The sequence below is a fragment of the Canis lupus genome, chromosome 23 (assembly GCF_003254725.2).
Source record: "Canis lupus dingo isolate Sandy chromosome 23, ASM325472v2, whole genome shotgun sequence".
NCBI classification, from domain to species: Eukaryota; Metazoa; Chordata; class Mammalia; order Carnivora; family Canidae; genus Canis; species Canis lupus.
The window spans coordinates 34,816,370-34,843,207 of record NC_064265.1 but is presented as its reverse complement, the minus strand read 5'-3'; the positions used below and the strand labels follow the sequence as shown (position 1 = coordinate 34,843,207).

The 26,838-nt window shown below is 37.5% G+C and overlaps 2 protein-coding genes across 13 annotated transcripts in view; one reads left to right on the top strand and one right to left on the bottom strand.

Annotated features, from left to right (window-relative positions):
* Positions 1–26,838, top strand: part of CEP70 (centrosomal protein 70) — a 120,373-nt gene that overhangs the window by 9,065 nt on the left and 84,470 nt on the right. For 8 of the 12 annotated variants that reach the window (XR_007405134.1, XR_003137339.3, XM_035704801.2 and 5 more), the window contains exons 3-7: positions 18,504–18,599; positions 21,419–21,543; positions 23,205–23,295; positions 23,430–23,553; positions 23,875–24,055. Coding sequence is in view for 10 of the 12 variants with exons in the window: in XM_035704801.2 (XP_035560694.2) it covers positions 21,529–21,543; positions 23,205–23,295; positions 23,430–23,553; positions 23,875–24,055 (411 nt within the window). In the remaining 2 variants the exon portion in view is untranslated. Of the gene's footprint in view, positions 1–12,595; positions 12,632–18,503; positions 18,600–21,418; positions 21,544–23,204; positions 23,296–23,429; positions 23,554–23,874; positions 24,056–26,838 lie in introns of all 12 variants that reach the window. The other 4 variants (XM_049099730.1, XM_049099731.1, XM_049099732.1 and 1 more) reach the window with 3 other exon arrangements.
* Positions 8,388–9,010, bottom strand: LOC112661136 (60S ribosomal protein L17-like). Its single transcript, XM_035704802.2, has one exon. The coding sequence runs from the start codon at positions 8,973–8,975 to the stop codon at positions 8,421–8,423; it is 555 nt and encodes a 184-aa protein (XP_035560695.2). The 5' UTR covers positions 8,976–9,010; the 3' UTR covers positions 8,388–8,420.

Sequence of the window (26,838 nt, the reverse complement as noted above, 5' to 3'; positions counted from 1 at the left end):
GTGTAATCTGAAAAAAAAAAAAGAAAAGAAAAGAATGTGTAATCTGTTTGTGGATGGCATGTTCTGAATATATCTGTTAGATCCATCTGGTCCAGTGTGTCATTCAGAGGCAGTGTTTCTTTGTGATTTTCAGTTTGGATTATCTGTCCATTGATTTAAGTGGGGTTTTAAAGTCCCCTACTATTTTTTTTTTTTAAAAGATTTTATTTATTTATGATAGACATAGAGAGAGGCAGAGACACAGGCAGAGGGAGAGGGAGAAGCAGGCTCCATGCCAGGAGCCCGACGTGGGACTCGATCCCGGGACTCCAGGATCGCGCCCTGGGCCAAAGGCAGGCGCCAAACCGCTGAGCCACCCAGGGATCCCCAAAGTCCCCTACTATTATTACAACCAATTACTTCCTTTATGTTTGTTTTTAACTGTTTTCTGTATTTGGGTGCTTCTATGTTAGATGCGTAAATATTTACAATTGTTACATCGTCTTACTGTACTGTCCCCTTTATTATTATATAGTTCTTTGTCCTTTATTACAGTTTTTGTTTTATTTATTTATTTATTTATTTTTTAAAATTTTATTTATTTATGATAGTCACACAGAGAGAGAGAGGCAGAGACACAGGCAGAGGGAGAAGCAGGCTCCATGCACCGGGAGCCCGACATGGGATTCGATCCTGGGTCTCCAGGATCGCGCCCTGGGCCAAAGGCAGGCGCCAAACCGCTGCGCCACCCAGGGATCCCCAGTTTTTGTTTTAAACTCTATTTAGTCCATTAGAAATATTGCTACCCCAGTTTTCTTTGACATCCATTTGAACGATAAATGTTCCTCATGTCCTCACTTTTTTTTTTTTTTTTTTAAGATTTTTAAATTTATTCATTCATGAGAGACACAGAAAGAGAGGCAGAAATATAGGCAGAGGGAGAAGGAAGCTCCTCACTGGGAGCCTGATGTGGGTGGGACTCTATCCCCAGACTGGGATCATGCCCTAAGCCAAAGACAGATGCTCAACCACTGAGCTACTCAGGTGTTCCCCCATGTCCTCACTTTTGATCTGCAAGTGTCTTTACATCTGAAATGAATCTGTTGTAGGCAGCATACAGATGGATCTTGTTTTTTTTTTTTTTTTAATCCACTCTGTCACCCTATGATTTGATTTGAGCATTTAGTCATTTGCATTCAGAATGTTTATAGGTATATATTTATTGCCATTTTGTTACTTTTTTGTGGTTGCTTTGATCTTGTTCTCTTTCACAATTTGTTGACTTTCTTTAGTGATATGCTTGGCTTTCTTTCTCTTTATCCTTTGCATATTTATTACTGGTTTCTTTTTTTTTAATTTTATTTATTTATTCATAGAGACAGAGAGAGAGAGAGAGAGGCAGAGACACAGGCAGAGGGAGAAGCAGGCTCCATGCAGGGAGCCCAACATGGGACACGATCCTGGGTCTCCAGGATCACGCCCCGGGCTGAAGGCAGCACTAAGCCGCTGAGCCACCCGGGCTGCCCTGAACCCATTCTTTACTCTTCTTCTCTCCACATTTTAGGTATGTGGTATTATATTTTACATCCTTCTATTTTATGAATCCCTTGATTGGTTTTTGCAGAAACACGTAGTTTTACTGCTTTTATATTTTTTGCTTTTTGTATTCTCATTTATGGTCTTTCCTTGCCAAACAGTCCCATTTAATATTCCTTATAAGGCTGGCTTAGTGGTTATGAATTCCTTTAGTTTTATTATTTGAGAAAATCTTTATTTCTCCTTCTCTTGTGAATGATAGCCTTGCTGCATAGAGTATTCTTGGCTGTAGATTTTTCCCTTCTAGCACTTTGAATATATCATGCCACTCCCTTTTGGGCTTTACAGCTTCTGCTCAAAAACTTGCTAATAGCCTTATGGTATTTCCCTTATATGTTAGTGTCTTCTTTTGCTATTTTAATTTTTTTTTCTTTATCACTACTTTTTCCCATTTTAATTACTATGTGTCTTGGTGTGGACACCTTGTGTTGAATATTTGGGAGAATCTCTGTGCTTCCTGGATCTAGATATCTGTTTCTTCCTCAGATAGGGAAGTTTTCAGCTATTATTTTTTCAAATAAATTTCTACCTCTTTTTCTCTCTCTTCTTTTGGGATTCCTATAATGCAAATGTTATGCTTAATGGAGTCACTGAGTTCCCTGAGTGTATTCTCAATTTGCATATTTTATTTTCCTCTGTTTGCTCAGCTTGGTTACTTTCCATTACTCTATCTTCCAGGTCATTAGTTTGTTCCTCTGCTTTCTCTAGCCTGCTATTTATTCCACCTAGTAGTGTATTTCTCATTTCATTTATTATGTTCCTCGTCCCTGATTGTTTTTTTTTTTTTGTCTTTTGTTAAGGTCCTCACTAATGTTCTCCATTCTTTTCTCAAAGCCACTGAGCATCTTCATTACTTTGAATTCTCTGTCAGGCATATTATTTATATCCATTTTCCTTAGGTCTTTTGCTGGAGGTTGGTCCTGTTCTTTCATTTGGGACATATTTTCTGTTTCCTCATTTTGCCAGTGTCTGTTTCTGTGTTTCTGTGTTTGGAGTCGGCTATGTCTCTTGCTTTTGATGATAATAGTCTTTCAGGCCCTGTAATGCCCCACAGTGCAGTGTCTCCTATTCCCTAGGACCTGGTACTTCAGAGATTGTCTCCTGTGTGTGTTGCATGTGCTCTGTTCTTGAGTCCTGGGGCTTTTTCTTTGAGTCCAGTTGTCTGCAGACGTTCTCTTTACCTGTTGTGGGAAGTATTTGGTCCCCAGCTGAGCAGTGTGTGTTTTAACAAAGTGTGTTGTATAGTCTGTTCCTGAAATGAGTCCTGCCACCGCTGCATCCACAGCTGAGGTCCTATAAAACCTGTGGATTTGGAAATGTGTTGGTGACGTTTGTACTGGTGGTTTTGTGAGGAGACCTGCAGGACTGGGACTGAGGCAAGCATGACTGAGAAGGGTAGGTCCACTGAAGTGTGATATGGAGAGATGGGGCTGATATAAGCAAGTTAGGTAGGGAGTATTGGCACCTGTGATTTTTTTTTTTAAGATTTTATTTATTCATTCATGAGAGACACAGAGAAAAAGAGACAGAGACACAGGCGGAGGGAGAAGCAGGCTCCATGCAGGGAGCCCGACATGGGACTCGATCCTGGGACTCCAGGATCACGCCTTGGGCTACAGGCGGCACTAAACCGGTGAGCCACCTGGGCTGCCCATCTGTGATGTTTTTGCTGAAAAATTAGCTGATAGCCTTATGGGGTTTCCCTTGTATATAACTGTTTCTTTTTGGTGTTCTTAAAATTCTCTCTTTATCATTACTTTTTGCCATTTGACCTCTGATGTGTTTGATGGTGGACCTTCTTGGGTTCACTTCATTAGGGACTTTCTGTCCTTCCTGGATGTGGATGTCTGTTTCCTTCCCCATATTGGGGAGGTTTTCAGCTATTATTTCTTCAGGTACATTTTCTGCCCTCTACTCTCCTTCTTCCCCTTCTGGGAACCCTATTATGTAAATGTTGTTATTCTTGTTATGTTGCAGAGTTCCCTTCCCCTATTCTCATTTTTTATTATTTTTTCTTTTTGCTATACAGTTTGGTTGCTTTGTTTTATTCTGTCTTCCAGATTGTTAATCTGTTCTGTGTCTTTTAATCTCTACTGATTACCTCTAGTGTCTTTTTTATTTCTATTACTGAATTGTTCAGCTCTTACTGATTACATTATTTACATATGTATATATTTTATAAAATATTTATATATTTTGTATTTACTGTCTCTCTCTTGACATTCTCACTGAGTTCATTCACTCTTTTCTCAAGTCTAGTAATTATGACTATTACCTTTGAAGTCTTTATCAGGCATATTGCATATCTCTTTCATTTATCTTTTTTACTGTGATTTTGTCTTGTTCTTTACTTGGGACATATTTCTCTGTTTCTTCATTTTGTCTCTATTTGTTTCTAAGTATTAGGTAGGCCAGCTGTGTCTCCTGGTCTTGAAAGTAGTGGCCTTGTGTGGAAGAGATCCTGTGGTGCCATATGGTGCATTCCCCTCTGGTTGCCAAAACCAGGGACTCCCAAGGGTGTCCCCTTCTGTTGTGGCTGAGTTGCAATTATTGTGGGTACACTAGTGGATGGCACTGGCTTCCAGCCTGACTGGCTGCAATGATTTGATTTACCTGATGGGGGTGTACTGGGCATAGTTTGCTCCTTGCAACGTTGAGAGACCCACCTGTTGCCTGTGTGTTCACTGGTAGGTGAGGTTAGCGTTCATTCTAGGTAGCTGTCTACAGCTAGTGTCTGCTCTATCTGCAGGCACAGTGAAGGGCAGGACTTGCTCTCTGCACAGCCAACTAAAAGGCTCAGCTGCAGGAACTGTGGGCATGCTGGTGGGGGGTTATCTCTTCCCTTTCCAAAGGCAGGAGTCATTTTGAAGTGGCACAGTGCTGGCAGAGTTGCCTTCCAGGTGTGGCAGAGCAGAAGCTATTTTGCCAAGGTGGGCAGGCTAGATGGAGTGGTCTGTAGGAGGATGTAGGGGCATGGGATACAGTGATAGTAAGGTAGACGGAGAGTGTCGGAACTGGCTCCTAGAAGCATCTTGCTATCTAGGTTGTAGGAGGCAAGGAAAAATGGCACTCGCCATTGTTTTTGTTGCCAGAGAAATCTTTGGCCACTTAGTACATATTCTCAGATTAGTCAGTAAGCTCCTTCATGAATACCCCCAGGTGCTTTTCAAGGTGCTGCTTCTGCATTGTGTCTCTTGAGTTATTTAGTATGTTGACTCTTTAAGAGCAGGGACTCAGTTTCTTGTCATCTTCTGGCTCTCCTTGAGTTAAGTCTTCCAATTTTCAAAGTTCTTGGAGTTAAGCCCGCATGGTTTTCAAAGCCAGATGTTTATTTTATTTTTTATTTATTTATTTTTTTAGAGATTTTATGTATTTATTTGAGGGAGAGAGAGAGAGGGAACGAGCATGAGTAGGGTGGGGAGGGAGGGGTCAGAGGCTGAGGGAGAGGGACAAGCAGACTGTGTGCTGGGCACAGAGTCAGATGTGGGGCTCAGTCCCAGGACCCTGGAATCATGACCCAAGCTGAAGGCAGATACTTAACTGACTGAGCCACCTGGGCACCCCTCAAAGCCAGATGTTAAGCAGATTCATCTTCCCTGTGTGGGTTCCCAGTTCCAGGGGCTACCCAGTGTGGGGTCTGGTCCTCTTGCTTCTTGATATTTGTGATATCCGTCCTGTTTGTGGTTGGTTGAACCAGGGAGTTGGTTCCCAATTGCCTTCTACCTTTTCTTTGTGACTTTCTCTATCTGACTAGCTGTGGATGTCTGTCTGTTCTGCCAGTCTAGGTCATTTTAAGAGTTAGTTGCATAGCTGTAGTTGTTGCCTCAATGTGTCTGTAGGACAAGGTGAACTCAGGATCCTCCTACTTTGCCATTTTCCCTCATACTTCCCAGGAATAGGTCTGTAGGCTCACTCTTTATTGGTGCATTTAAAACATAAGAGAGAGAATTTAAAGTTTGGGAGGGGAAAAAAAAGTGGCTCAAATGGCTAGTTATCAAAATCAACCAAAATCTCTAAAACAAAGGAGCCTCAGTTGGGGGAAGTGGCTTGGCTCTTTATTTAGTCTTGTTTATTAGAGAGAGCCATCTTTGAAATGAGTGCCTCTTTGAAATGGGTCCCTTCACAATCAAAGCTTAAGTCAGGCACTTACATTACAAAAAAAAGAAAAATAGAATTTACGTTATAACCATGTTAACCATTTTTTGAGTGTACCTTTAGTTCAGTGATATTACATACATTCATAATATGCTACCAGCACCCCCCTCCCCCCATCTATCTACAGAACTTTTTTTTTAAGGATATATTTATTTATTTTAAGCAGTCTACACCTATTGGTGAGGCTCAAACTCACAACCTCAAGATCAAGGGTTGCATGCTCTTCCCACTGAGCCAGCCCAGCACCCCAGAACTCTTCTCATCTTGTGAAACTGAAACTCTTTATCCTTTAGATATTAAGTCTTCTGTCCCCCAAGGCCCTGCCTGGCAACTACCATTCTACTTTCAGTTGCTATGATTTTGATTACTCTTAAGTATTGTCCATAGAATCATATAGCATTTGTCTCTTTTGTGACTAATGTCCTCATGGTTCACTCATGTTGTAGCATATATTAAAATTTCCTTCCTATTTAAAGCTGAATAATATCCCATTGTATGGATATGTCATATTTTGCTTATCCATTCATCATTTGGTGAACACTTGGGTATCTTACACATTTTTGCTACTGTGAATAATGCTGTTATGACAGTGGAAGTATTTAAGTCCTGAGATTGAGCCCTGTGTTGGTCTCCATGTTCAGCAGGGATTCTGCTTCAGAATTCTCTCCCTTAGCCTCTCCCCTACTTGCTCGCACTCTCTCTCTGAAATAAATAGATCTTAAAAAATCTTTTGACGATATATGTGGGGAATTATTTCTGGCCTCTCTATTCTACTCCATTGGTTTATATGTCTGTCTTTATGCCAGTACCACACTTTAGACTTCTGTAGCTATACAGTGAGTTTTGAAATCAGGATTATAAGCCCTCCAGGTTTATTATTATTTTTTTAAAGATTTTATTTATTTATTCATGAGAGAGACAGAGAGAAAAGTGGAGACACAGGCAAAGAGAGGAGAAGCAGGCTCCATGCAGAGAGCCCGATGTGGGACTCTATCCCAGGACTCCAGGATCATGCCCTGAGCCAAAGGCAGATGCTCAACCACTGAGCCACCTTGGCATCCCGGTTTGTTCTTTTTTAAGACTGCCTTGGCTGTTTGTGGTCTCTTGAGACTCCCTATGTATGTTTACTGATTTTTATTTCTGCAAAAAATGTCATTGGAATTTTGCTAGGGATTACATTGGTTGTATAGACTGTTATGGGCAGTATTGACATCTTGGTATAAAGTCTTCTAATCCATGAGCATAGAATGTTTTTCCATTTATTTGTCTTTAATTTCTTTGGTCAGTATTTTGTAGTTTTCGTTGTACAAGTTTTTGACCTCCTTGGTTGGGTTTTTTATTTCTTTTAATGCTATTGTAAGTGGAATTGTGTTTTTAATTCCCTTTTGAGTTGTTTATTGTTAGTGTGTAGAAGTGCAGCTGATTGTGTGTTGACCTTACATGCCAGTACTTTGTTGAATTCATTTATTCTAACAGGTTTTTGTTTTTTTGATGGACTCTTTAGGGTATTCTGCATATAAGATTATATCATCTGCAAACAGGAGTCATTTTACTTCTTCCTTTTCAATTTGGACACCTTTTTCTACATTTCTCTTTCTAGATTTATTGCTTTGGCTAGACCTCCCAGTACTATATGTAAAGGAAGTGGTGAATGTGGTCATCCTAGCTTTGTTTCTGGTCTTAGAGGAAAAACTTTTAATCTTTCACCGTTAAGTGTGATGTTCACTGTATGTTTTCATATGTGGCTTTTATTGTGTTGAGGTAGATTTTTTCTTTTTTTTATAAAGATTTTATTCTATTTTTAAAGAGCATGCATGTGTGAATAGGGGGAGGGGCAGAGGGAGAGAGAGAAGGGAGAGAACCTCACTCAGATTACCCACTGAGCATGGAGCCTGACATGGTGCTCAGTCTCACAACCCTGAGATCATGATCTGAGCGAAAACCAAGAGTTGGATGCTTAACCAAGCCACCCAGATGCCCCAAGGTAGATTTTTTTTTTCTTTTCCTAGTTTGTTGAGTGGTTTTTTGTTTTTTGTTTTTGTTTGTTTGTTTGTTTTTTTAATCATGAAAGGGTGTTTAATTTGGTCAGATGTTTTTTCTGTATCAAATGAGATAATCATGATTTTTTTATCCCTCATTGCATTAATGTAGTCCATTACATTGATTGCTTTTCATATGTCAAACTATTCTTATATTCCAGGAATAACTCCCATTTGGTTGTGGTGTATAATCTTCTTAATATGCTGCTGAATTTGGTTTACTAGTATTTTGTTGAGGGTGTTTGCATCAGTGTTTCTAAAATTTTTTTTTTTTTTAATTTTTATTTATTTATGATAGTCACACACAGAGAGAGAGAGAGGCAGAGACACAGGCAGAGGGAGAAGCAGGCTCCATGCACCGGGAGCCCGACGTGGGACTCGATCCCGGGTCTCCAGGATCGCGCCCTGGGCCAAAGGCAGGCGCCAAACCGCTGCGCCACCCAGGGATCCCCAATGCATCAGTGTTTCTAAGGAATGTTGGTCTTTAGTTTTCTTGTATTGTCTTTGTCTAGCTTTGGTATTAGAGTAATGCTGGGCTTAAAAAATGAATTAAGAAGTATTCCTTTCTCTTCAAATTTGGGAAAAGTTAGAGAATAATTGGTGTTATTTAAGTGTTTTTTTTTTTTTTTGCATTTATATTCTATGCAGAATTTACTCCCGGGCCATAAGTTTTTGTTTCTTCAGTTTCTTCTGGGATATCTTTTTCTTCTGTGCAACCTCCTCCTCTGGTTTAGGAACAATCTGCTCTTTTTCAGTAAGAATCATCTCAATGTGGCAGGGAGAGCTCATGTATGGATTAATCCGGCCATGAGCCCTGTAGGTTCTACGTCGCATCTTGGGGGCTTTATTCACCTGGATGTGCTCAATGACCAGAGAATCTACATCTAAACCCTTAAGTTCAGCATTACTCTCCGCATTTTTAAGCATGTGCAGTAAAAATTCAGCACTCTTCTTGGGCCACCGACCCTGTGTCCAGCCCCACTGTTTGGCCTGTGCACACCTACCAACTCCACCATTGTAGCGACGGAATGGCACACACTGCTTCTGCAAAGTGACATCTTTCAGATACTTGGTGGCTTTTCGAATATGCATACCCTTGATGGCCTGGGCAGTTTCACGTGTGTTCTTAAAGTGAACACGAAGATTTGAACCTCTCGACTTGCGTGATTTTGTAGGGTTTTCTGGGTCCAGCGAGTAGCGAACCATCTCCGGAGGTCACCTCAGGCCGCTCGGGGGAAGAGCTTATTTAAGTGTTTGATAGAATTTCTCAGTGAAGCCATCAGTTCCAAGGGTTGCTTTATTGGGAGATTTTTGATTACTAATTCAATCTTCTTATGAGTTATGGGTTTGTCCAGATTTTCTTTGTTTTGCTCCCTTATAATTTTTATTCTAATGCCCCCAATTTCACTTATGATTTTAATAATTTGAATCTTCTCTCTTTTTTCTGTCCATTTAGCTAAAAGTTTATCTATTTTGCTGATTTTTTCCAAGTAACTTTTTATTTTACTGATTTTCCTCTCTTGCTTTCCTTTATTTCCTTTATCTTTGCTCTAATCTTTATTATTTCCTTTCTTTTGCTAGCTTTGTTCTTTTTCTAGTTCCTTAAGTTGTAAAGTTAGGTTGTTAATTTGAAATTATTCTTGTTTTTATTTATTTTTTTTACAAATTTATTTATTTTAGAGAAAGCATGAATGTGAGGGGCAGAGGGAGAGAGAATCTCAAGCAGATTCTGAGCTGAGTCCAACATGGAGCTCAATCTGATAACTCTGAGATCATGATGTGAGGTGAAATCAAGAGTTGGATGCTCAACTGATTATGTCACCTATGCACCCCTGTTCTTGCTTTTTAGTGTAAATGTTTATAGCTGTAAATTTTCCCCCTAGCACTGCTTTCAAAAGTTTTGGTATGTTGTATTTTTTTATTTTGTTTTTGTTTTTAAGTTTCAGTTATTTAAGTAATCTCTACACACATTGTAGTTCTCAAATTTATGACCCAGAAAGATCAAGAGTCGCATGTTCTGACTGAGCCAGCCAGGTGCTCTGTACTTTTGTTTTTCTTAATCTTTAAGTGTTTTTTCTTCTTCTTTTTTTTTTTTTTTTTTTTTTTTTTTAAGATTTTATTTATTTGAGAGAGAGACAGAGAGAGCATGAGCAGGGGTGGGGGGCAGAGGGATGAGCAGACTCCCCAGTGAGCAGGGAGCCCAAGGCAGGGCTTGATCCAGGACCCTAAGATCATGACCTGAGCTGAAAGCAGACACTTAACTGACTGAATCACCAGGTGCCCCTGTAAGTATTTTCTAATTTCCCTTGTGATTTCTTCTTTGATCCATTGTTTGGTTGAGTATATTGCCTAGTTATCACAACCTTATGAGTTTTCCATTTACCTTCTGTTATTGATTTCTAACTTTATCCTGTTGTCATCTGAGAATGTACTTTGTATATCTATCTTTCAAAATTTGTTTTGACTTAATTTATGTCCTAACATATGGTCTGTCCTGGAAAATGTCTTATGCACACTTGAGAAGACTGTGTATCGTATTTTTGTTGGGTAGAGTGTTCCTTAGAAATTGTTAGCTCTGGTTTATTATGTTGTTCAATTCCTGTTTCATTACTTATCTTTTGTCTGGTTCTATCTGTTATTGAGAGTGGAGTATTAAAGTCTCCAACTATTATTATAGAATTATTTCTTCCTTTAATTTTGTCAATTTTTACTTAATGTGCTTTGATGGTTTGTTATTAAGTGTATACATTTTTATAATTGTTATCTCTTCTTGCTGTATTGAACCTTAGCTTAATATCTCATGTCGTTTGTCTTTCATAATATTTTTTTGATTGAAAGTCTTTTTGTCTGATATTCATAAAGCCACGCTTGCTCTCTTTTGGTTCTTATTTGCGTGGAATATCTTTTACCATCCTTTCACTTTTAAGCTCTTTGTGTCTTTGGATCTAAAGTGAGTCTGGCAGCCCCAGTGGCTCAGTGATTTAGTGCCACCTTCAGCCCAGGGCATGATCCTGGAGACCCGGGATCGAGTCCCACATCAGGCTCCCTGCATGGATCCTGCTTCTCCCTCTGCCTGTGTCTCTGCCTCTCTCTCTGTCTCTGTGTCTCTCATGAATAAATAAATAAAATCTTTAAAATAAATAAAGTGAGTCTGTTTTAGATGGCATATAGTTGGATCATATTTTTATCCATTCTGCCAATCTGTGAGGAGTTTAATCCATTTACATTTAAAGTAATTGCTGTAAGTAGGGACTTATTTCTGTCATTTTGCCTTTTTTCTTTTTGTCTTATAGGTTTTCTGTTCATTTTCTGTATCACTGGGTTTTTTGTGTTTGGTTGATGTTATTGAGTGAAATCTTTAAATTCCTCTTTTTGTATATATTCTATCACTGTCTTCTTTGTTACTATGAGAATTACATTTAACATCCTCAAGTTATAACACTCTAAATTTATAACAGTTTAATATAAATAACATGCAAAAACTCTGCTTTTTACAGCTCCATTCCTACTTCCTTCAGTTGCTGATGTCACACAATCACATGTTAATATATGTGTGCCACAAAACATAAGCTAATAATTCTTTTAAATGCATTAGTTTTTTCATTAGTTTCTAAATTATGTAGAAAAAGTAATGTAAAGAAAAAAAAAGGAATGTGACATTATAATTTATTTTTTTTTAATTTTTTAAAAAAATTTATTTATGATAGTCACACAGAGAGAGAGAGAGAGGCGGAGACATAGGCAGAGGGAGAAGCAGGCTCCATGCACCAGGAGCCCGATGTGGGATTCGATCCCGGGTCTCCAGGATCGCGCCCTGAGCCAAAGGCAGGCGCTAAACTGCTGCGCCACCCAGGGATCCCGGAATGTGACATTATAAACCAAAGTTATAATAATATCAGTGTTTAATTATTTTTTTTGTAAACGATTTGTCTTTCAAATCATGTAGAAAACAAAAAGTGGAGTTACAAACCATTGTTTTAATAATGCTAGCTTTTATATTTTTCATGTCATTAACCATGCCATTAACCTTTACTTAGATCTTTATTTTTTTCATGTGGCTTGAGTTACTGTCTGGTGTCCTTTCATTTCAACCTGTAGGATTCCTTTTAGCATTTCTTGCTGGAGACATCCAATGGGAATGACCTCCTTTAACTTTTCTTTAACCTAGGAATGACTTAATTTCTTCCTCACTTTTGAAGGACAGTTTTGCAAGATACAGGATATTTTTTTTTAAAAGATTTTTTTTATTTTTATTTTATTTTTTTTAATTTTTATTTATTTATTTATGATAGTCACAGAGAGAGAGGCAGAGACACAGGCAGAGGGAGAAGCAGGCTCCATGCACCGGGAGCCCGATGTGGGATTCGATCCCGGGTCTCCAGGATCGCGCCCTGGGCCAAAGGCCGGCGCTAAACCGCTGCGCCACCCAGGGATCCCCTTTTTTAAAGATTTTATTTATTTATTTAAGAGGGAAGAGTGATGAGAGGGGGAGGAGAGGGAGAAGCAGATCCCCCCCCTGAGCAAGGAACCCAGCGTAGGGCTCAGTCCAAGGACCCTGATATCATGACCCGAGCTGAAACCAAGATTCAGATGTTCAATCCTACTTAGCCACCCAGGTGCCCCCAGATACAGGATTCTTGACTGATGGTTTCTTTCTGTTAACTCTTAGAATATATCATATTCTATATACCTTCTGGCCTCTAAAGTTTCAGATGAAAAATCTACAGGTTATCTTATTGAGAATCCCTTGTATGTGATGGGTGACTTCATGTTTGCTGCTTTCAAGGTTCTTTGTCTTTCAGAAGTTTGATGTGGTTCTTTTTTAGGTTTATCTTACTTGGAGTTCTTTGAACTTATTGAAGGTATGTATTTGTGTCTTTCAAAAAATTTGGGATGTTTTTAGCCATTATTTCTTTATTCTCTCTGCCACTCTTTTCTCTTTTTCTCCCATAGTTTTTATATTGGCCAGCTTGGTGATATCCCTTAGGCACTGTTCTCTAGGTTTATCAGTAAGTTTGAAGATAGGGAAATGGAAATTATTTCTTTTGTCTGCTCAAATCTTCCTTTGATTGCTTCTAGTGATTTTTCTTTTCTTTTCTTTTTTAAAGATTTTATTTATTTACTCATGAGAGACACAGAGAGGCAGAGACATAGGCAGAGAGAGAAGCAGGCTCCCTGCAGGGAGCCTGATGTGGGACTTGATCCCTAGACCCTGGGATCACGACAGATGCTCAACTACTGAGCCACCCAGGCATGCCCTTCTAGTGAATTTTTTATTTCAATTATTGCCCTTTTTAGCTTATGATTTTTTTCTTAAAAAATTTTTTTTTAATTTAAATCCAATTTAGTTAACATATAGTATATTATTAGTTTCAGGGGTAGAATTTAATGATTCATCAGTTGCATTTAACACCCAATGCTCATTACATCAAGTGCCCTCCTTAATGCTCATCATCCAGGTACCTCATCCCCACACACCCCCACCCCCCACCAGGAATCCTCAGTTTGTTTCCTGTAGTTAAGAGTCTTTTATGGTTTTCCTCCCTCTCTGTTTTAATCTTATTTTTCTTTCCCTACCCTTATTTTCTTTTAAGATTTTTATTTATTTATTTTAGAGACAGAGAATGGGGGGAAGGGCAGGAAGAGAGAATCTTTCCAGCAGATTCCCCACTGAATGGGGAACTCAACATAGGGCTCAGTCCTGTGACTCATGAGATCATGACCTGAGCCAAAACCAAGAATCAGATGCCCAATGGACTGAGCCACCCAGATGCCCTTCTTTCTTATTTCTTTTTAGGTTTTTCATCTCTTTATTGATAATTAAATTTATTCATATAAATTTGTTTGCACATCTTCCTTTAGTTCTTTTTTTAAAAATATTATTTATTTATTCATGGGAGACACAGGGAGAGAGAAAGAGAGAGAGGCAGAGACATAGGCACTGTGAGAAGCAGGCTCCATGCAGGGAGCCCAATGTGGGACTCGATCCCAGGACCATAGGATCCCGCCCTGAGCCAAAAGCAGATGCTCAACCGCTGAGCCACCCAGTAGTCCCTCTTCCTTTAATTCTTTAAGATGGTGGTTTTAAAGTCTTTGTCTAGTAGATCTACCATCAATTCTATTTTTTCTTTCCAGCCCAGGGATAGAAACTATTTTCTTGTTGGTTTTTTTTTTCCTTTGTATATGCCATACTTTCCTGATGCTTTGCGTGTTTGTTACTTTTTTGTTGGAAACTGGACATTTGAATCTAATAATGTGATGATTCTGAAAATCAGAATCTTCTTCACCAAGCTTTACTGGGTTTTGCTTGTGTTTTTGTTTTTGATTGTTGTAGGCTCTCTGTGCCAAAGATCAACCTGAGGTGTAAACTTAAGGTCTTCTCAGGTTTTTTTCAACCTGCACCTTTCCCTCAGCATATGTAATAACTTTCTAATTTCCCCTATATGTATTTGCTTTTATTTTTTTATTTTTATTTTTTTTATCATTTTTTAAAAATATGTGTAGTCTTTAATGTCTAGCTCCCAAAAGGGGCAAGACAGCACAATGAAGAGGAGAAAAGAACAATGGCTCTTTAAGTTTCCTAGTAGTCACTTTAGCTTCTTTGCTCCTTTGAAGTGAGAAGCAGTAATAACTAATCAGGTCACAGAATCCTGATATTTGGAGCAAAGGATTCTTTTGCTTACCCTGATCTGTACAGACTGGGTGCAAGCTGCTCCTGGTATGCTAAACACAGCTGCCGGTTTTAGGAATGGGGATTGAGAATGGGTAATTGTTACTGCGCTAGGAGCTTAAATTGAAATTAACCACAAATTATCATTTTAGGTTTCCCTGGAATTTGCAAACCTCAATAGACTCCACAGAGTTCCAAAATAGTTACTTGAGACAGAACCTGCCAGTGCAATTGTTGTCTAGATGGGGAGACACATTCCTGGTACTTTTTATTCTGCAATTTCTCCACAATCCTCTTTTCCTGAACTTTTACAGTGGGACAGAATTCAGGAAAGCCTTTCTGATTTCTCAGACTTCTTCTGTTTCTTTGTGTTGTGTTAAAAAATATGGCAGTTTGTTTTCTGAGCTTTCCTGGGTCTGTTACCAACCCACTTTGGTCTCAACTTTCCCTTCCTCTCTCTTGACCCTGTCTTGCTCAATTTTAGTTCCATACCCAGAAGTATCTTTTAACTGTGGGCCCTGTCATGGAGCTCTAGCATGTTAATTTTGAATGTTTATAGGACTCTAGCAGCTGCAGTCCTTCTTATGGCACAAACAGGTGAGCCCTTCCAGATTCACCTGTTTTCATATTAGTGCAATAGTGAATTTTAGTGAATGCTAATGGTTGGGAATCCTGTTTTTATAACTTTTAAATACTGCCAGTTGGTTTTTTGTGTTTTTTTTTTTTTTCTTGCACAGATGCCATCATCCTGCAGTTCTTGCATCCTTAGTGATTTTTTTCCCACTCACTTATATTTTGATGTGTGGGGGGAATACTTTGTCACTATGTTTTGTTGTTGTTTTTTACTTCTTTAAAGATTTTATTTATTTAATCATGAGAGACAGAGAGAGAGAGGCAGAGACACAGGCAGAGGGAGAAGCAGGCTCCATGCAGGGAGTCCGACGCGGGACTGGATCCCAGGTCTCCAGGATCAAGCTCTGGACTGATGGCGGCGCTAAACCGCTGAGCCACCTAGGCTGCCCCTGTCACTATGTTTTGATACAAATACTATTCTTTGAGGTTTTTTTCTTTGTTACCCAGTTGCTTTTATTTTAATATAGGGATTCAGAGATTAAAGAATTTTGCTGTTACCATGCCATCAATCCTTTCTTTATACTTTTACCTTTACCATTTTGTATGTTTATATTTTATATGGTTTTTAAATATATTATCTTTTTTCCTTCAAAAAGATATAGTTTGATTTTTTTTTTTTTTAAGCCAGCTTGATGGTCTTTCTTTAACTGGAGCATTTAATCTATTTACATTTAATATAATTACTGATGGGAGTTTAAATCTATATTTCTTTTGTTCCATTTGTTTTCAGTTTGTTTCTCTCCTTTTAGATTTATTTTATTAATCCTATGGTTCCTTTTTTTTTCTTTGTTAGGAAATTACACACTTGAGTTATGTTCTTCAGTGGCTATTTTGGAAATTCTCAAGCATCCTTAATTTGCAAAATACCCAATATTAGGAGATACTTTTATCTTCCACTGAAATTATAAACAAAATTAGAACACTGTTACTCTATTTACCTGATTCCCAGGTAACACATTTTGTTATTGTGTATTTTAGCTATATTTTTTAATCTTCACAAGACTTTATTTTATGTACTCAGTGTTTACAGTATTCATTTCTTTGCTTTTTATTCCTTTCTATATTTCTTTTTAATCAAGGAATCTCTTGCATGAGCATCTCCTTTAGAATTTTTTATAGTATAGATCTGTCAGATTTGTTTTGTTTGAAAATGTCTTATGCCTTTATTATTAATGGATATTTTCACTAGATTTAGAATTCAATTAATTTTTAAAAAGTTGTGGCAGTTGAACATTTTTTTAATTTTATTTTTTTAAGATTTTTATTTATTTATTTGACAAAGGTAGAGATAAGGAGAGAGCACAAGCAGGGGGAGTAGCAGGAAGAGGGAGAAGCAGACTCCTTGCCAAGCAGGGCTCAGTCCCAGGGCCCTGGGATCATGACCTGAGCTGAAGACAAATACTTAACCAACTGAGCCACCTAAGCGCCCTTAGATTTAAAATTTTAGATTGGCAGTTATTTTCTTTCAGCACATTGAGTATATTAGTCCACTATTAGTTTCCATTATTACTGCTGAGAATTTAGCTGATGTTTCAGCTCTCGCTCTTTTGAAGATAATCTTTTTTCTGTAATTTCTTTTAAGATTTTCTCTTTGTTTTTCTGTACTTTGGTATGATGTGCCTAGGTGTAATTTTTTTTTTTTTCTATTTTGTTTGCAATTTGCTGGGCTTCTAGAATCATGGATTCATGTCTTTCATCGGTTGATTTTTGTCTTTCATTGGCTCACAGAACTTAACCATTATATCTTCAAATTCTGCTTCTGTTCCATTTTTTCCTTTTTCTTGGATGCCAATTATCCTCTGCATGTATCCTCTCCATTTGAAGTAGAAAGTCTGCTGTATTTTCCTGAAGGTAGCATAGAGAACTAAAAAAATGGAGTCTGTTCTAACTTCCCTTCATTTGTTCATTTAATTTTCTCTTCTGCTTTCTAATTTACTGTTAAGCCTGTGATTTGAGATCTTTCAGCTGTTGTAATTTTTTTTCTAAATTTTTAGCTTATTCTTTTTCAAGTCTGTTTTCTTGAAATTGAAAAGTTTACAGTTCTCTGCTGAAAGCTTCAGGCTTTGATTTTTATTTCTTTGAACACTGTCAGCATAATTATTTTATTGTCTCTACCTAATAATTACAATATCAGAAGTCCTTCTTTCTTGCTTGTTTTCTTTTGACTGTTGTTTCAGTCTCTTTATGTCTTGTTTCCTGTATGCCTTAGTTATCTTTGACTATTTGCTGGATGTTGTATTTGAAACCTTTTTTGGTGTAATTTAAGGCCTTTTTCCAGAGAAGATTTCATTTGCTTCTGCTAGGTGCATGGAAGTTTTTGTTTTAAAGATTTTATTTATTTATTTGAGAGAGAGCACGAGTGAGTACAAGCAAGGGGGAAGGGCAGAGAGAGAGGGAGAAGTAGATTCCCCATTGAGCAGGGAGCCCAAAGCAGGGCTCAATCTCAGGACCCTGAGATCACCGTCTGAGCAGAAGGTGATGCTTAACTGACTGAGCCACCCAGGCACCCTTCAGAAGCACTTTTAATTTGGGACCTTCTTGACTTAGAGGAGAGGAAACCAGGTTTCAGTTAATGGGACAAGTGGTTTACTTCTAGTCAACTCTTATCCTGAGCATTGTAGCCCTTACAGGTAACAACTTTAAATGAGGGTGGGGCGCGGGGGGACTGGTGGTGGGGGGAGTGTTAATCCTTAGCACTCATTCTCACAGCTTTTTCTTTGGATTGCCAAAAGCCTTTAGGGAAAAAATGGGTTCTCCTTGATTTTTTTGCCTGGCAATTCCTTATTATTGTGTTACTTCTTTAATTTGTAAGAAAAAGAATTTAATATATATATATATATTTAATTATAAGTAATCTCTACCCTCAACATGGGGCTCAGTCTTATGACCGTGAGATAAAGAGCTGTATGCTCTACTGTATGAGCCAGCCACATGCCTCAAATTGAATGTATTTTATTTAACTTTCTTCATTGACTTTGGAGACAGAGCTACTTACTCCACCATCACCAAAAGTAGACTACTTATCTCATGGAATTTAGTCTTACCTAAACATACGTAAATAAAAACAGTGTATATTAGGTAATTATCTGAGTAATTTATAGAAAATACCTAAGCATCGAAACTAACAACATACCATGGTATGATTAGGTAAGATCCATTTTGTTGAGCATACTTCTTATATAACAACTACCACTTATCTATAAGTTTCTATGTGCCAGCTATCTCATTCTAAGTACTTTCTACATGTTGTCTGACTTAATTTAACCCATGAGGTGTAAGTATTACTGTGTTCTCTCTTTTACAGATGAAGAAATCAATGCTCAAAGAGGTTAATGAGTTTGTCCATGTCATACAGTTTAATAAATAGTTAAGCTAGTAGTCACTCAGGCCATCTGAGTCTGAGCTAAACCTCTATACTTTATTCTTTCTAGTGCTACAAGAACATATAACAAGAGGACCTGATCTAGTCATGGGATCAGGGGAGTTTTCCCTGAAGAAAGAAATCTGAGCCAGGATCTGAAGGTCAGGTATGAATTAACTAAGTGAAGAGTAGGATAAAAGTGGCTAGACCTTGAATCTGGAGAAAGGTGACATTTTGACAATTTGAGAGTGGTCCAGTGTGGTAGTTAGGAAGATTGTCAGAATATACTCCACACTCTTTGGGGGAGTATCATACCACCCTTATGTCTGGTCTACCACCCTTATGTCTAGTCTACAAGGGTGTATTCTTCCCACTTTAAAATTCTGACTGACTCTTGATAGTAATAGGATAAACACAGCACCACTTGTGAAGTGTTCTTGCCAGAAAATACTGAACCTGAATCTTTTTTTTTTTTTTAAGATTTTATTTATTTATTCATGAGAGACACAGAGAAAGAGAGGTAGAGACACAGGCAGAGGGAGAAGCAGGCTCCATGCAAGGAGCCCGACGTGGGACTTGATCCTGGGACTCCAGAATCACACCCTGGGCCAAAGGCAGGTGCTAAACCGCTGAGCCACCCAGGGATCCCCCTGAACCTGAATCTAATAAAGCCTCTAGATGTAACCAGCTTATAAGAAATATAGAGGATGGAAAAGTATGTTAAATACAAAAACACAGTAAGCCAAATCTGAAATAAGAGTAGTTTGAGGGATCCCTGGGTGGTGCAACGGTTTGGCGCCTGCCTTTGGCCCAGGGCGCGATCCTGGAGACCTGGGATCGAGTCCCACATCGGGCTCCCGGTGCATGGAGCCTGCTTCTCCCTCTGCCTATGTCTCTGCCTCTCTCTCTCTCTCTCTGTGACTATCATAAATAAATAAAAATTAAAAGAAAAAAGTAGTTTGACAAGACAGATGGCCTATTATTCAACAACAAAAAAATGCATGTTAAAAAAAAGAGGGGAGGGATCCCTGGGTGGCGCAGTGGTTTAGCGCCTGCCTTTGGCCCAGGGCGCGATCCTGGAGACCCGGGATCGAATCCCACGTCGGGCTCCCGGTGCATGGAGCCTGCTTCTCCCTCTGCCTGTGTCTCTGCCTCTCTCTCTCTCTCTCTGTGACTATCATAAATAAATAAAAATAAAAAAAAAAAAAAGAGGGGAAGGACTGCTATAGATTAAAAGAAACTTTAGAGTGCTACATTTGGACATTGTTTGGATCCTGATTTGAAAAAAAAAAAAAAGACATTTTTAAGGAAAATTGAACCTGGACTAGGTATTAAGTGATGATAAATTGTTAATTTTATTTGGTGTGACAATGGTATTGAAGTTATGTTTAAAACAAATTTGTAGGGATCCCTGGGTGGCGCAGCGGTTTGGCGCCTGCCTTTGGCCCAGGGCGCGATCCTGGAGACCCGGGATCGAATCCCACATCGGGCTTCCGGTGCATGGAGCCTGCTTCTCCCTCTGCCTATGTCTCTGCCTCTCTCTCTTTCTCTTTCTGTGACTATCATAAATAAATAAAAGTTAAAAAAAATAAAATAAAATAAGTTTGTATTTGTTAAAGATGTATACTGAAATCTAAACATTGAAGAAATGAAATAAGAATGCAAGAATGTTGGCTTTCATTGAAGCTGTATTCGTGGATTTATTATACTTTCTCTATTTTTGTATATTTCTAAAAATTTCTCTAAATTTACATTTATTTATTTATTTTTGTATATTTCTAAAAATTTCTCTAATACAGTTAGGCAACGTGAATATTTTTTATTGCCAATCTACTTCTTCTGATTTAACAAAAGATACTATATCTCCAGCAGCCCCTAAAGCCTAGGAGAAATTATAACTAGGTGAATGGTTTGTAAAAGCAGGATGGGTTACCAAAGTAAGGGTGGTTGAGTTGTTAAAGAGACCAAAGCTTACAGGGGAGATAGTATGACATTAAGCACAAAAGTGGCAGAATTTGGGAATTTGTAACATGTTATTGGGTTTATCTGAAAATAAGGTAGAAAGACTGCACCCTGTAGACCAGACTTAAGGGTGACTGGTAAATTGTTTGGTTGGATTTCACTATCTGAAACAGACATAAAAGAGTAGAAGGGTGCTTTGGAAGAAATACTACCTGGCAGTGAAGAGGCCTACCTTTTTCCTTAGTAATTCTGAGAAGATCATTTCACTTTTCTGGGATTCAGATGGTTATAGTACCTGATGTCTTGGTACAACTCTCTCATATGCTGCTCTGCCAGCTATGAACAGCTAGAGATTTTGGATTAAACACTATACAAGGTCCTCTCAAGATCTAAAAGTTCCTGATGCTAATGAATGTGTATGATTGTGCTTCTTGAAAGGAGGAATTATATCTACATACCAAAGAATCCAAATTTCCCTATAGGATGATAAAGTCTTAGATGATAAGAAGAAGTAATGGTAGGGTAGACTGAATATAAACTTTTGTGTCTGCCAGTCACACAGAATTCTTTGTTGCTAGCCTCTGATCTACTTAGAAATACAGACTACCAAAAAAAAAAAAAAAAAAAAAAAAGAAATACAGACTACCTAAGCAAGTGGCACTGCATTTACCCTTGGAGTTTAGTCCAGTGAATTGTTAGACTGGCCTATAACTTTGGGTCAGGTATAGTTCTTTTGGCTTCAAGAAGCAGCTTCCACAAGATAGCAGTTTATTTATTAGTAGCACGTGCTTTGTACATATCTAATTAAAACAAATAGTTCTGTGTGTGTGTGTAAAACTCATAATGTTTTATTTCTAGAGGAGAACATTATAAGATAGGATTTATTCTAATGATTCTTAAAATCAGCTTTCTAGGAAGTCATACAAGTTTTGACACAGGAATGCTCAAATTGCCTAAGGGTTATCCATTCTTTTAAATATAATTTTCTTTAACACCTATTGAACTTTTTCTTTTTTCATTTAGGCAACGTGAATATTTTTTATTGCCAATCTACTTCTTCTGATTTAACAAAAGATACTATATCTCCAGCAGCCCCTAAAGCCTAGGAGTCCAGTAAATCATTAAACAGACTCATGACTGAAAAACAGGTAAACTTGAAATATTATATATATATTATAAATAATATATATAATTATATATAATAACTATATAATTATATATATATAATTTGATCATTCAAAATGTGTGGCATTATTTACAGAGTACTTGGTTTTTATGAGTCATAGTAGATAGCCACTGAGATGCCCACATAGCTTTTGGTTCCTAAAGCAGATAGCTTCAGTAATTTTAATTCTGGATCATGAATCTTTGTGACCAACAACATAAATAAGGGAAAAGATTGTAGGAGGAGAAGTGTAGAAGGGATAAAGAAGGTGAAGAAAGTCAGCAGTCAAAAGGAAAGATTTGGTGCTGTTAGTAATAGTGCTATTGTAGTCATACCAGTAGAGAGCTTAATGTTTGGGGGCATTTGAATGTGGAGAGTAGTATTTTTATATGTACTTTGTCTATATTAATCTTTAAGCTATTACAATATTTAATACTATATCACTAGTAAAAAAACTATTTTATAAATTATATTTTTCAAGCACTTAAACATTGATTGTAAATTCACTCAGATTACCTTTTCAAATATACTCACATAACTTAAAAAGCAAGTAAGTTAACTTCACACAGTGATTTCAAATTGATCATTGTATTTACATTAAAAGACTATTAATATCATGGGTTTAAATATCCAAAAAATCATCTCTATTTTTATTCTTATCTGTATTGTATGTTCTTACTACCTTTTCTTCCCATTATTGTTTTTATTTACTTAATTTAGAGAGTTAGGGAAAAAAAAATTTAGAGAGTTAGGGTCCCTCTCTCAGGTTTATGGTACGAATAGGTATTTAGAATCAGGGATACAAAACTTGAGAATATCTTTCAGAGTGACGCTACTAGAATCAGTTACTTAGATGGACAGACTCCTTTTTATAGTTAGACCTTGTCCACTATACAAGGGACTATCTACATCATTGGCTTTGACTATTCAGGCATTTTGATTTTTTTTGGTGACCTTATTCATTAAGTGGTACTTGTTTCTGTGTGACTTGCATTTAATTTACTGTTCAGTAAATATGACCTAATTGGCAGCTGTTTCTTTTCTTTCTTTAAACTTTGGTCAAACCTTTTTTTTTTTTTTTTTTAAGATTTTATTTATTTGAGAAAGAGCAAGAGCCTGCACACAAGCAGGGGTAGTAGGGTCAGAAGGAGAGGGAGAAGCAGACTCCACACTGAGCACAGAGCCTGACATGGGTTTGATCCCATGATCCTGAGATCATGACCTGAGCTAGAATCAGATGCTTAACCAGCTGAGCCACCCAGGCACCTTGCAGCTGTTTCTTTTGAGTAGGGCCTGGTGTGATTTGGTTAAGCAAAAAAACCCTAAGGTTTGTTTGGTTCATTGAAATTACAAGGTGTTTTTTGGTTGGTATTTTTGTTTCAATTTATCCATTACAGCCTATATGTATGAGTATGGAATTATATAATGTGCTTTATTATTTGTGCTTATTTGCATTCTTTTTGATCTGCTAATTTTTTAGACATTTGTTTTAATTTTAATCATCATGTGTGCATAAAAAATTCATATTAAGAAACTTTGGAGAAAAAGTTCCATTATTTTGTAAACAAGGAAATTATATTTGAGAGGGTGTTTCTTCACTTTATATATTGAAGTTGATCGTTCTCTCACTCCTTGTAATTACAGCGAGAAGAAGCAGAATGGGAAAGCATAAATGTGCTGTTGATGATGCATGGCTTAAAGCCTTTATCTCTAGTCGAAAGAACTGATCTTAAAGGTAATCAAATCCTATTCTTGCTAGATCCTATCCTTTCTCATTATGGTAAAAAAATTGTTTTTCCTTTTAAAACTAATTTTTATCTTAAATTTTTTTGCCTTTTTTACTATCTGTATTATATTAAAAAAATGTAGATCTCATCGTTTTTGATAAACAGTCATCACAAAGGATGAGGCAGAATTTGAAAACATTGGTGGAGGAAACAACACGTCAACAGAACATGATCCAGGAGCTCATAGAAACTAATCAGCAGCTTAAGTAAGAAAACAGAATTCTCTTTTGAATTGTTTGTATACCAGTGGTATGCATTCTAAAAATAATGCCTTGAATCTTGAACTTTAATTTTCTATTTTGACTAAATATTAAGTTTAAAAAATATTTTTAGTAGGTAAATCTTTCAGTAATAGCTTAGCTTAGATATGTAAGGGTGCCTTGTATTTCTTCCATTGGTTTGTGTTATATGACAGAAATTTTAACAATGCAATGAAATTTTAGAAATTCGTTATGTTGTTAGATGAGTATGTTTGTTAATGTGATTTCCTTCTATACTAAGGGAAGAAATCATGTGTCTGTTTTTAGAAATGAACTTCAGCTAGAACAAAGCCGAGCAGCCGATCAGGAACAACGAGCTAATGACTTGGAACATATTATGGAGAGTGTGAAATCCAAAATTGGTGAATTGGAGGATGAATCCCTAAATAGGGTTTGCCAGCAACAGAATAAAATAAAAGATCTTCAAAAGGAATATAAAGCTTTACAGGTATTATGTGTTTTCTTATATGATAGTAGTAAAACAGCTCATTAAGGTCACAGGTGACTTCTATGTCACTTAATTCAGTGGTCTTTATCTTATTGACAGATCACTGATTGCTTTCTAAAAATTCTTTCTTTGTTTGGTTTCCAGAACATCCTCTTCTCTGGTTTTCCTCTCACCACACTGGTCATTCTTTAATTCTTTTGCTGGCTCTTCTTATATTCCTTCCTATCCAATTAGTGCTGGGATTCTCTAGTACTTATTCCTTAGACCTTTTTTCTTTCCTATATATTCTGACTCCCTTGGTGATGTTCAGTCTAATGCATAGCATAAATTCATTAATAATTTCAAATCTTTATCCCAGGCATCCTCCCTTAGTTCCAGACTGATACCTTGCAGCCTACTGGATGTCTAATAGGCACCTAGAATTTTACATGTCTAAAATGGAGTTCCTGAATTTCTTCCCCCAGTTTTTTTCTTTTAGTCTTCACTCGGGTCCAAGTCACTTTCATTTCTCTATACCTATCTGTTGGTCTCCCTGTTTCTACCCTTGCCTTTTTCAGTATGCTTTCAGCATGGTAGCTCAGAAACCTCTAATGACTTTCCTTTTTCTTTAGGAGAAAATAAAAAAATCTTACTATGGCCTCTAACATTCTACATGATCTGGCTTCCTGTTACGTTCTGATTTCATCTGATTTACTCTTTGTTTATTCTACACCAGTCACACTTTTCTTAGTGTGAGTGTGAGCGTGTGCACAGGCAAGTGTGAGCAGGTGGGGAAAGGAGAAAGAGAGAGGGAGAGAGAGAATCCTAAGGCTCAGCAGAACTCAACACCGGGCTTGATCTCACAACCCTGAGATCATCACCGAACTGAAATCTAGAGTTGGACGTTAACTAAGCCATCCAGGCGCCCCATGTTCTTGCTCTTCCTTGAACATTATCCTTGAGCATTCTCACCTCAGGACCTTTGTGTATTTTGTTCTTTCTTTTTCCTTTGCACTGCATGCTTTTTCCCAGTTAGGTACATGGCTTGTTCTCTTCTTTCTTGAATGTCACCATCTCTCAGGGATTCCTTTCTTGAGTACTTTACTTGTGGTTGCCATTTCCATCCTCTACACATCATACTGCCTTTCCAGATTTAAATTTTATCCATAGTTCTTATCACCATACAACATACTAACATACTACGTGCTTTATTTGTTTTATGTATCTCCTGTGTTAGAATGTAAGCTGCATGAAGACAAATATTTTTGTCTGTTTTATTTAGGCTAAGAGTACCTGTTTTATTAATAATAGTAGATGCTCTAATATTTGGGTTACTGAGCTAAATTTACATAACATTTTTATGGAATATGCTTTGTGATTATAAGTTGTTTGGTTACTTTTTAGAGAAGTACAATATTGTAACACTGAATGCTTAATTTCCTGCTTTTATAAAACTGTTATTTTTAAAACAGAATTTTTTATAATTTGAAGAAAATAAATATTTTGTAGTGATAGTGTTGAAGTTATTACAGATCCTTACAATATTACATCTTTATGAACATCAAATCCTTAAAGTGGTTTTATTGGCAGAACATTGTATTTACCTACTGCACAAGGCGTTTAGGCTGCCTGAAAGGGACCAGTACTCATGAGGCAGAATCTAGATGTCCCTTCAGTTTATATTGACAGTGTTAGAAGGATCAGATGAGTTAATATAAAATCCTTTGGGGTCAGAGAGAATCAGCTAGAAACCATGGAGAGTTCTGGTATGAGGACAGTGGCCATTGGTGTTCTGCCCTCATTTAGGCTGCCAGCTTGGGGTACACAGTGGGAGAGCTGCTCGTATTGATCTTAACTCCAGAGCAGATAACGAAATTTGTTTTTATTACTTATCAATCAACAGAATTTTCTACCATTAGACTGTTATTGTAGGTTATGTTTTAGGTTAGCTTTGTTAGGTAGCTTTCTTTATCAATGGAGCATTATAAAATTATAAAAATCTCTCTAAAAGGAGGAGGGATTTTGGAAATATTTCTATATGCATTTGATTTTGAACTTTCTCTCAGATATAGGGCATGTGGAAACCCAAGACCATTTAACACGTCAAGTTACTAATGTGAGAAAGCAGCCAGCAGGAGTTGTAAAGGTGCTGATTCTTTGGTTGTCAGTGGGAGTTGAGGTAGAGGATACAAGTGCTATCTTTCTAGGAAGGTATCTGTTTATCTCTTCAAAGAGATTGATATATAAATAATTACAAAGTTAAATTATTGGAACATAGGACATATGAATTTACCAGAGTTTTAGGGACTGCAAAGAACTGCTACTTGAAGGTTCATTGGTAAGGGATGACTTGTATTTTTCCACCAAGTAGTTTCATATGTCATAAATGACTTATGGTATTATTAGCTTTCTATTTCAGGTCCCAGAGATTTTTTTATATAGCTTACAAATGGTACAGAGGAGGTCTCATGTTCCAGTCTGCCATGGAAGGGGGCAGACAGAATCAGAACTAGGGTGTGGACATTTGGTGTTGAGGAAGGCTGTCTGTGCTAAATTGATCAATTGAAATTAGTTGTTTGTTTGTTTGTTTTTAAGCCCCTGAAGGGTACTTTTTATAGAGTAGTAACAAATTGGCGAACCCAAGGAATTACTGTCCCTACGATGTTGCTAATTGTCCCATACCATTACAGAATAGTCACATATTCTGTTTCATACCAATCAATCTGTGCTTTCTTGGAGAAGATGGGGAGTGCCCTCCAGAAAACACTTATTTCACCATTAATGGCACATTCTTCTTATTTTAG